The following is a 10,784-nucleotide window of genomic DNA, read 5'->3' as shown; positions in this document are numbered from 1 at the left end:
TTGTATCAAGACAAACTGGTTAAAAAACTGAGGCTATACACTAGCCTTGGAACCTCAATAGGTGGCAGCAGCAAAGTGGGACAGGTCAGCGTTGGTCCTGGAAGGACAGGCTCATGGCTTGCCAGAGGTAGAAGCCTGTCCAGGTGCAAGTCACCCTAGAGCTGGAAGATTACCACACGGCTCCAGTTTGGAGATTTATCCTAAAAATCTTGCATTTTATCACTCCTGAGGGAATCTGCTAGAACTGGAAAAGAAATTGTAGAATCATAGAATGGTTTGGGTTGGAAGGGACCTTAAAGATCATTGAGTTCCAACCCCCCTGCCATGGGCAGGGACACCTCCCACCAGACCAGGTTGCTCCAAAGCCCCATCCAGCCTGGCCTTGAACACCTCCAGGGATGGGGCATCCACAGCTTCTCTGGGCAACCTGTTCCAGTGCCTCACCACCCTCACAGGAAAGAATTTCTTCCTAGTATCTAGTCTAAATCTCCCCTCCTCCAATTTAAAACCTGTCACTGCACTCCCTGACAAAGAGTCCCTCCCCAGCTCTCCTGTAGCTCCCTTCAGATATTGGAAGGCTGCTATGAGGTCTCCCCGGAGCCTTCCCTTTTCCAGGCTGAACAGCCCCAGCTCTCTTAGCCTGTCCTCATAGGAGAGGTGCTCCAAACCTCTGATCATCTTCGTGGCCCTCCGCTGGACCTGTTCCAACAGGTCCATGTTCTTTCTGTGTTGAGGACTCCAAAGCTGGACACAGTATTCCTGTGTAAATAAGGCTGGAGGAGCAGAGGCAGGGCCCTGCCTGCCTGGAAGCTGGTGTTGCCACAAGCAATGCAGGCCATGTACAGCAAGGACCCAGCTGAGGGAAACAATGGCCCAGGAACCGGTTTCCAGCGCAGGATGTGGACAGAGGGGTCTGTGACCAGGGCAAACGAGCAACAGTCCCTCCTCACAGCACTCTTCCAGCCTCTAGCAGTTCACAGCTCATGGATCTTCTCAGCCAGTTGTGTTTACCAGCCATTACAAAAAACACTTTTCCCTTGTGCATAGGGCTGGGTTTTCAACCCATGTCAGCTTCTGGTATCCACCATACCCTGCAGAAAGGACTTTCACAGCTACCTACACCTCAGGGACATTGGATGGCTCCTAGGGTTTGGGGGTTTTCAGTTTTACTGGAAAAGAGCAAGCAATTGTTCCCTGTTTGTCTTCTCCACGCCACTAACCATTTCACACACTGTTGTATCACTTCTTGCCCCCCAGTCTCTTTTCCAACCTTAAGGAAGCCCAGACCCCAGCTGTTCCTCTTACAGAAACCATTCCATAACTTTGGATGTCTTTGTTCTCCTTGAACGTTTCCCAGTTTTACAACCCTTACTCAGATGGAGGACACTAGAAACGCAGGACTGACGGAGCGCATGCCCTGTCATTTTGTTCAGGGCAGTAATAACCTTCTCCATTTTGCCATCTAATCATTCCTTTCCTAATAGCACCTAGCATTTATTTTTTTTTTTTCTGAAAGACCCCAGAAAACTTCTCTGGGGTCCTGTGTCAGGCAATCCAGAGATCTTACCACACAAGCCTGGAGTCAGAGGGACGCATTCAGGGGTTCCTCCCTGCCCTAATTCACTGGGAAGCGTGGGGAAAAAAGTGATTTTGAAGTAGAGGGATATTTGGTTAATGGCTATTCAAGAGAAAAAGACAAAGTCACACCCCACCCCAAAAACCCAAACCAAAGCCCACCCAACATAACAACCCAGAGTTATAAATTAAACACAAAAATGCATAAGCCCTAAAAAGCAGGAGACAACAGAAGCTGTTAATGAAGACCAGGACTCCCGAGACTGGGACAGATTGAACCATTACAGGAACCACATGAGTGCAACCTTGAAGAGCTTCAGCCTGAGACTTCACAAGCGGTAAGAAAGCAAAACTATGGTGTCTTTATGGGCAAGATGGGACGTTTGAGAATAATTGTGGGACTGCGTCAAGCTTATTATGCAACGTTTCAAGGAAGATTATGGGAGCAAAACTTACTATGGGATGTCTATGGGAAGGACTGAAGGTGGGAAAAGGGAGACATTGAGGTCAGATCAGGCAGGAATGAGAAAGCAGAGAGGAGAAATAAATAAAAAAATAACTAATATGGGGCCAGTCACGCAGAAAGTGGCTGCTGGTCAGTGTGGTTGTCCGGCTGAGCCCTGCAGCTGATTAACACGAGGCCAGGACAGATGGTGGTAAACTAATCCTAGCTGTCCCCTCTGCGTGCGTGCGCATTTGTGATCCGCGAGCATCTGCAAGCAGGACTAGCCCCTAAGTAGGATAAGAGGTCCCAGAGCCACATACCCGACAGACCACAAGTACGAGGACCAAGCTACCACAGATCCAGGCAGGAGCATGCACAGGATCCACCAGCATGGTCTAGGTTTGATGGGACACTGAGTAAAGAGAGGATCAGGCCTCTTTTGTGTGAGTTCTGCAAGTGCTGCTTGAGTTTTCCTGGGCACCCACCACAGCACTTTTCTCCGTTTTCTGCTCATTGGTCTGCATCAGGTCCCATCCATAGCGTGGGTGGAGGAATTTCTGCAGTATAGTACGTCTGTAGGAGTTCCTGGCGTTCACACTCGGCTTGCCACTTGCTGAACCTGGTAAGATGGGAAAGCAGCAGCCTCACACGTAGCAGACCAGGCCACAAAGGAATCCCTAGATCCTACACTCCACTGCCTTCAGCTGACCTTGCCACCAAGCACGGGAATAGCACATCAAGTTCTCCCAGGAACCCAAAACTTGGCCAGGAAAACAAATCGAGGCAAAGCCTCACGTGAGCTGAGCTAGGAGGACAACTCCAGGTGCAAGAGTTGTGCCTCAGGTCTGTTACACACCTGACTCCTCATCACTCTCTACAACTACGTGAAAGGACACTGTAGAGAGGTTGGTGCTGGTCTCTTCTCACAGGTAATTAGTGACAGAACGAGAGGGAACGGCTTCAAGCTCCAACAGGGTAGGTTTAGATTGAACATTAGGAAAGAATTTTTCACCGAAAGAGTGATAGGGCATTGGAACAGGCTGCCCAGGGAGGTGGTGGAGTCACCATCCCTGGCTGTGTTTAAGGGCCGTTTAGATGCAGTGCTAAGGGACATGGTGTAGGGGAGGACTTTGTAGAGTAGGGTAGATGGTTGGACTCGATGATCCCAAGGGTCTCTTCCAACCTAGATGATTCTATGATTCTATGCTCTGGGGTGGAACAGAAGCTGGAGAGCACAGTTGGTAGAAAGCTTATTAACGAACCGTCTCTAGAAATTATTCACTGGAAAGCAGAACTGAAGAAGAGAGTATTAACTCACACCAACAAAGGAAAGGGATCTTGGCTGGTGTTTAAATACAAACAGCCCGGACCCCTGTTTGTTACATCTCAAGGAGAAGCAACCACATCTACGTGAAACAAAAAGGCAAAAAGAACAAACGTGACTATGCAGCCCCAGGACCAGCAGCGATCCCTGCTGCAGTCTGAGAGGCCAAGAACAAGGGTGAACTAGGGACAGTCACAAGTGACCTAGATCAGCACACAGTGACAACAGGGAACTAAGGACCAGCAGAGGACCACTGGCCCTAGGAGCTCTCGCCCTGCCCTGGCAAAGCGCTCTGCTGACAAGGCACCACACAATGCAACCTTCATCCAGGCAGAGAGGACTTCACATCCCACTGCTTCTTCACAAACGTCCACGCTGCGGAGAGCACAAACACACACCAGAAATGCCACGGCATCAGATGGGGGTGGAAGGGGTTTCTGCTGCAGAGGAGTAAGGGGACACGGCAGAATTCTGTGTTCAAGGGAAACGGACAAGACTTGAGCAGGAGTATAAAACTTTTAATGGGCCAGCGCATCAGTCCTTGATGGAGAGGGAAAGGAGCAAAAGGGGCTACAGCTGTCCCAGGCGCTCAGTGCTGCAGAAATTATCTGCACGGAGCAGGAAGGACACGGTGGCACACGCACTGCTGAGGCAGCCCCCAGCCTCTGCTCTCCGAGGAGGGGACCAACACCTGGAAAAGCAGTTCCTCTCACTGTCCATTCGTTTTCACTTTATGCTTCTTCCTGGGAGGGGCTTGAGAACGCATCACTTTGGGAGAAGGCCGGCCAGTCTTCAAGGGTCTCCTCTGTGCCTGCAGGGAATGTTTCTTCTTCAAAGCGGGCTGTGGTGGCTTCTGCTCTTTGACAACTTTGGATCCCTCCAGTTTCTTCTTTTTTGGTGGAGGCTCCATGACGGTCCCAGGGACAGTGGACGGAGTTGCTGCATCCACAGCGGGTTCTTCATCTGAAAGGAGAGAAAAGGGTGCTGTAAGAAGAATCTGAACAGCTTCTGCAGGGGAGGCAGCCTGTGAGAGCAGGCCCAGGCAGCTTAGCAGAGCTCCAGGACTAGGTTACCTTTCTGGGGCTGGGGAATGGCATTGGAGAATTTCTTGAACTTGGCAATGAAGAACCCATCCATATTGTGCGTGTGGGGATAGAAACGCCGCGCAGTCTTGAGGGAGGGGTGGAAGCGACGGTCTTTGAACCTGGAGGAGGAAGTACAATGAGAAGTGATAGAACACCTCTGCTCCCACCTGGCCACCAAGGAGCAGTCACCCGTGCAGCTTGTGACCTGGCACGCACCTGGTGAAGCCTTCCTTGCCAAAGTCCAAGCCTGTGGCCACCAAACGAACGTTGCGTTTCTTCAGGGCGTAATCCACAACCCACTCATTCTCCTCCACCTGCCAGAGACTAAGCGTTAGGATCCAAAGCTCACCAGTCCCCTGAGTAGATGACCACAGCAGAGTGTGGAATGGACTTACCATGATGGAGCAAGTGCAGTAGACAATGTAGCCCCCTGTCTCTGAGGCAGCATTGACTGAATCTATAGCGCTAAGAAGCAATTCCTTCTGCAGGTGAGCACAGCGCAGGATGTCTTTCTCATCCTGAAAGAGAAAGACAAGTTAGGATGCCAGAGGAACAAGGAAGCACCCCAGGCCTCTAGTGCGGATGGAGGGATGACAGGAGAGCAAAGCACATGTGACATAGAAGATTCTGGAATCTTCTGCAGAACTCAAAAAAAAAAACAGCTCTGGTACAACACGCAGACTAGGGAAGAGGAGGAAAAATCAATATCCCTATTGCAGGCATCTCTCAAGAACAAAGCAGCCCTGAAGTCCCTCCTCTCATGACTCATAACTTGAGTCCCCACCTTGTGTCCACACTGATCACTCACCTTGTTGGTTTTGACAGCGGGATCCTTGGAAATGACGCCTGTTCCACTACAAGGAGCATCAAGCAAGACACGGTCGAACCCTCCAAGCACCTACAGGCAGATGTAGATTTGGAATTACACTCACAGGTGGGGACTCAGACCAAGACCAAGACTAGAAGGGGAACCAGAAGACTGGGAAGGCAGGAAAGATCCCTCACTCCTCCCTGCCCACCTTCCCGGCTCCACCTCGAGTAACAGACACGCTCCCCAGCAGCTTTGCTCATCCTCTTGTGACAATGGCTTTAGAGAACACAGCTTTACTAATGGGACAGCATGATAGGTCTAGGTCAGCATGGTAAAGGACACCCCAAAGCAGGCAGGAACATACCTTGGGGAACTGTCGTCCATCGCAGTTGCTCACTACAGCATTGGTGACTCCCAGACGATGCAAGTTCCCTACCACGCTACGTAACCGCTCGGCGTTGCTGTCGTTGGCCAAGATCATACCCGTGTTCTTCATAAGCTGAGCTGCCAAGAGGGCAAAACACATCAGCCAGGGGCTGAAAAACCTCCTGTGCTCTTGCCTGCAGGGACAGCCACCCCCTTTCCCTTGTGGTTGGACTCGATGATCTCGGAGGTCCCTTCCAGCCACTAAGATTCTGTGATTCTGTGATTCCTTTCCCCGAGTTTAGTCTCCCTCTTTTCCCCCCTTTCTGTATAGGCCACTGGAAACTCATCACTTCACCCAGCATCCCTCCCAAGGTCCCCCACCCAAGGCTGCAGGGTGGTACCTATGTAGCTGGTCTTGCCTCCTGGGGCACAGCACATATCCAGGATGCGTTCGTTCTCCTGTGGAGCCAGAGCCATGACAGGGAGGAGACTGGAGGCTCCTTGCAGCATGTAGTGCCCAGCCAGATACTCAGGGGTGGCACCTGGGCAGGGAAAGCAGAACAAAAGGAGATGGCAGAACAAAAGGAGGTGACACGTGAAAGAAAGGGAGCCAAGAGCAGGTCAGCTCAGCCCTGTGACAGGAAGGGGGATCTCACCGATGGGCACGGAGGAGTCATAAATAACAAGTCCCGTTTTCGACCACTTCCCCAAGGGGTCAAGATTCACCCCACGGTTGATCAGAGCCTGCAAGACAAGGAGATGGGACTGAGACACGGCCCCGTGTGACAGGCAGCCAGCGCAGCAGACAATCACAGGTTCCTCCTCACCTGTGCCAGGTCCCGTCGCCGTGTCTTGAGTGTGTTGGTGCGAATGGTCACGGGGCGGGGAACCTCATTGGCTTCCAGGAAGTTTATCAGCTGGATGAAAGAAGGGACAGAGAACAGAGATTGAAAACAATGACCCGGGGAGCCGGCCAAATCCTCATCAATCAGCCAAAGACACAGGCAGGGCAGGATCCTACTTCAGGGAGTGGGAAGATGTCCATGAGCTTCGTGAGCAAGAAGTCACTGTAGGAGTAGTAGGCGGCCATGTCCTGGCGCAACACCGCGAGGTACTCCTGCCGCGTGCGGCCTTCCTCCCGCTTCACCCCAAAGTCCTGCAGCACCTCCATGTTGCCCTTGATGCGCTGGTGAATGACGTGCAGGTCAGGAGGCTCAGCGGGTAGAATGGCCATTAAGGAATCACAAAGAGCCAAGAAAACACGCACACGGGCTCTTTCCAAGCACCATCGGTCATGCAGGACTCCTGCACCACAACAGCACCCCCACCAGAAAGGCCTTGTTGCAATGCACTGTCATCAGAGCTCAGCAAAGGGGACACTCAAAGGATGGAGCAGCCCTGAGGAAAGGGACTTGGGGGTGCTGGTGGATGAGAAGCTGGACATGAGCAGGCAGTGTGCAGTTGCAGCCCAGAAGGCCAATCGCATCCTGGGCTGCATCAAAAGATGTGTTGCCAGCAGGTCCAGAGAGGTGATTCTGCCACTTTGCTCTGCTCTGGTGAGACCTCACCTGGAGTATTGTGTGCAGGTCTGGAGCCCTCAATATAAGAAGGACATGGACCTGATGGAGCGGGTCCAGAGGAGGGCCACAAGGATGATCAGGGGGATGGAGCACCTCTGCTACAGGACAGGCTGAGGGAGCTGGGGTTGTTCAGCCTGGAGAAGAGGAGGCTCCGGGGAGACCTAATAGCAGCCTTCCAGTACCTGAAGGGAGCCTACAGGAAGGCTGGGGAGAACCTGTTTAGAAAGGCCTGTAGTGACAGGACGAGGGGCAATGGCTTCAAGCTGGAGGGGAACAGATTTAGATTGGAGATTAGGAGAGGGTTCTTCACTGTGAGGGTGGTGGAGCACTGGAACAGGTTGCCCAGGGAGGTGGTTGAGGCCCCTTCCCTGGAGATATTCAAGGTGAGGCTCGATGAGGCCCTGGGCAACCTGGTCTAGTTGGGGGTGTCCCTGCTGACTGCGGGGAGGTCGGACTAGATGGCCTTTGGAGGTCCCTTCCGGCCTGGGCAATTCTATGATTCTATGATTCTAACTGGATGAAAAAGCTCACAAGGCAAAAACTACAAGGTGTTTAAAAGGATTTGGTTAATCACTTTAGATAAAAAAAAAAAAAAAAACAAACTAGGAAAAAGAAGACAACAAAAAAAGACTTTGAATACTGAAAACATTACCTGTAGCAGAAAGGAAAGTGGAAGTTCCCCAAAGGCAACTAAGGGGTACGGGTGAGAATGAGAAGAGGTGAGGCAGGACTAAAATGTACCAACAGGCAGGAAATTAAAATCACCAAATCCCAAGAGCAAGCACTTTAGATGCGGGAACTGCCATCACCAGAGGCTCTAGAAATGGGTTAGATGAAAGCTTGCCAGGAAAATCCGGGTACAGAGGAATGAAGTACGTGATAAGATATCCACGTGCATTTAGAGCTAAAAAGGAAATTGGGGCAGGCTCCAAGCTCCATACAGGGTGTAACAGATTTCTTGACTGCGCCGTACAGAAGCACAGCATTGTGTACCAGCTATTAGGGCAGCTCATCTAAAAATACCTTGTCATGCACAAAAAAACCACTCTTGCTAAGCAATACTCGTGATAAAGTCCAAACGAAGCTCTTTGTATCCAAGCCCCACGCTGCTGTGTGCATGTAGCTTATGGATGTCACAGATAAAAAGGATATCCTCTCTCTCTATCTGTTCAGTGGTTGGCAGTTTAAATTGCTCGTCTATATCCAGGTTGAGCTGCAGATCTGTGCTGTCTTCCTCCTTCTGTCCCGTTTTCTGCCTGCTCGCCTTCTCTACTGCCTCTTCCTCCTCCTCCTCCTCTTCGTCCTCCTCCTCTTCCTCTTCTTCACTGTCATCTTCACTGAGACCTCCCCTAAGGACAAAGAGCAGGAGAGATGTTTTACACAAGAACAGCAGCACACAGGCACTTCACAACTAGGATTTCTTAGATGGCAGAAGGAGGAACAACAGGCTCCTCATCTAACCAGGAAAGCCTCTGTGAACTGGCCACGTTCTCAGATCCTCACCTGTCAGACTTCTGCTTCAGGGCAGCTTTTTCAATAGGCAGCAACTAAAGAGAAATAAAAGATTAATGAAACAATATCTCCAGGTGACACCCTACTTCCCGCCATCTGTGAAATTTACCTATTCTGTTTAAAAAGGACAACAAACAAACCCACCAAATGTTATGCTGGGATCAGTTATTAAACTTGAAATTGCTCTTGTGAAAGGAAGAAGGAAAAAGCTCTCCACCACCTCACCATCCACCCACCAGCAAAGTCACTCTTTTTTGCCCAGGCTTGATGGGTCCTTTTAGCCAAAGTCAAATATTTCTTGTGTAACTAACAGCAAAAGCTCCTACCTCTTCTTCCTCTGATGATGAAGCACCATAATCATCCACCATCTCATCACTGCTCCCATCCTCCTCCTCTTCCATCTCCCAGCTGCCCTCTTCCACCTCACCATCGCTGGATAACTCCACGTTGTTTCCTTTAGCCTGGATTTTCTTGGCTTTGGCTGGAGCCAGCCATTTCGAATTGCTGTCACTGAAGCCAGGCCGGCCACGAGGGGTTTGTCCTGCTGCCTTTATGGCACGTTTCTCCTTCTGCGGGGGGGCCTGCTCTTTAACTGCAGGCAGAGGAGGCAGTTAAAAGTTAGGCGTTATTCTCAAAAGCAGCTGCCCTGTCTTTTTAAGCTGTTGTACAAAAAAGGCCTTCATCCTAGTCCTGAGCTACCTGTCCAAGAGAAGGAACTGCTTGCACTCCACGTGTTTTCTCAATTGTAAACAAAAGTATGTTCCCATCTGTCCCACAGCGAAAATTTAAAGAGATCTAACTGGAATTATCAAAGAAAAACACAGAATTCTTACGGCGTTTGCTCTGATGCATTATAGAATCATAGAATTATCTAGGCTGGAAGGGACTGAGATCATCTAGTCCAACCATCAACCTAAGCCTGAAAAAAAACCATCACTAAACCCTGTCTCTAAGCACCGGGTCTACCCATCTTTTAAAAACCTCCAGGGATGGTGCCTCGGCCACTTCCCTGGTCAGCCCGTTCCAAAGCATTACGGTACTCTCTTTCCCAAATCTTTGTCTATCCATCCTTCTTCTTGCTGTGACAGCCTCCTAGGCCGTACAGGGTGTCACGCAGCCAGCTTCACAGCCTCAGCCCCCCAACCTGCCTGCCATAACCCCGCTGCAAATAGAGGAATAGGTCAGAAGTGGCTTTAACAGGTGGAAGGGAGACCTTTTGCTGGTTTGCTCCTCCAGACAGCGCTGCCGCCTGGCACGGCAGGGACCAGAAATCTGGATAAAGTCGTTTAAAATAACAAAGTTTGACCTGTCCCGTGGTATGCAAAGGGAGGCCGGAGCCTGGGGGCAGCGGGGGGCTCCGGGGGGTGACAGCCCCGGGGGGCTGCAGGGCGGGGGGGGTGACAGCCCCTCACCTTGCCCAGCACTCACCTGCCGGCTCCCGCCCTCCTCCTCCTCCGCCGAGCGGCCTCCTCCCCGCCGGGGCGCTGCCCGCTCCCAGTCGCCTCTTGGCAGCCCTGGATGGGGAGGGGAAGCGGCGGGTCAGCCCCGGGCCGCTCTCCCCCGGGGCCCTCCCCCTGTAGCCCCGCCGGTCCGCCCTTACCTCTTCCGCCCGTGACTAGAGAGCTTCTTCTTGCCGGTCTCTGGCTCTGAGGAGAGACACGCGGGCGGTCAGCCGGTCGGTCAGCCCACACTGGCGGCGGCGGCCCCACCAGGCCGGGCCGGTGTGGGCCGGAGCGGGACTTACCTGGCGGTAGGAAGCGGGCCAGCTCCACCTCGGCCCCCCGCTGCTTGCGGGCCTTGCGCCCGGGGCCGCGCTTCTCCTTGGTGGGGTCTAGCTTCCTCCCCATGGCGCCGCCACACCGACACCCGCCGCCGCCGGGCCCGCCGCCACACGTGCAGGCCGCACCGCGCCGCCCCGACGCATGCGTCCTGCTTCAGCTCCGCCCCCTACCCCATGCCTATTGGCTGCTGCCGCCGCTCCCGCTCGCTGATTGGCTCGGCCGGCACTACGTCGAGCGTCATGGGGCGGCCCAGCGCGGCGCCCCCGGCCGCCGGTGTGGGGTGAAGGGGGGGGGGGGGGGGGGGG

The 10,784-nt window shown here is 52.5% G+C and overlaps 1 protein-coding gene across 1 annotated transcript; it reads right to left on the bottom strand.

The window, feature by feature from the left end:
- Positions 1-3,841: 3,841 nt before the first annotated feature.
- On the bottom strand, positions 3,842-10,591 carry NOP2 (NOP2 nucleolar protein). The gene is made up of 16 exons (XM_014957080.1): positions 10,443-10,591; positions 10,299-10,344; positions 10,127-10,212; positions 9,025-9,290; positions 8,690-8,733; positions 8,339-8,535; positions 6,628-6,827; positions 6,434-6,523; positions 6,263-6,350; positions 6,008-6,148; positions 5,605-5,744; positions 5,238-5,327; positions 4,825-4,947; positions 4,646-4,743; positions 4,418-4,548; positions 3,842-4,307 (listed from the first exon to the last, which is right to left on the bottom strand). Exons 1-16 carry the CDS (start codon positions 10,543-10,545, stop codon positions 4,054-4,056), a joined length of 2,097 nt encoding a protein of 698 aa, XP_014812566.1. The 5' UTR covers positions 10,546-10,591; the 3' UTR covers positions 3,842-4,053.
- Between the last annotated feature and the right edge of the window lie 193 nt (positions 10,592-10,784).

The sequence above is a fragment of the Calidris pugnax genome, unplaced genomic scaffold (genome assembly GCF_001431845.1).
Source record: "Calidris pugnax isolate Ruff unplaced genomic scaffold, ASM143184v1 scaffold225, whole genome shotgun sequence".
Taxonomy (NCBI): domain Eukaryota; kingdom Metazoa; phylum Chordata; class Aves; order Charadriiformes; family Scolopacidae; genus Calidris; species Calidris pugnax.
This window is presented reverse-complemented; position numbering and strand designations above follow the sequence as displayed.

Excerpts from the sequence above, each read along its gene's own strand:
- NOP2 (XM_014957080.1), bottom strand. The coding sequence starts at position 10,545 with ATGGGGAGGAAGCTAGACCCCACCAAGGAGAAGCGCGGCCCCGGGCGC. Across the intron at positions 9,291-10,126 it reads AGGAGGGCGGGAGCCGGCAG|TTAAAGAGCAGGCCCCCCCG; the intron begins GTGAGTGCTGGG and ends CTCTGCCTGCAG. Across the intron at positions 4,948-5,237 it reads CCGCTGTCAAAACCAACAAG|GATGAGAAAGACATCCTGCG; the intron begins GTGAGTGATCAG and ends TTTCTCTTTCAG.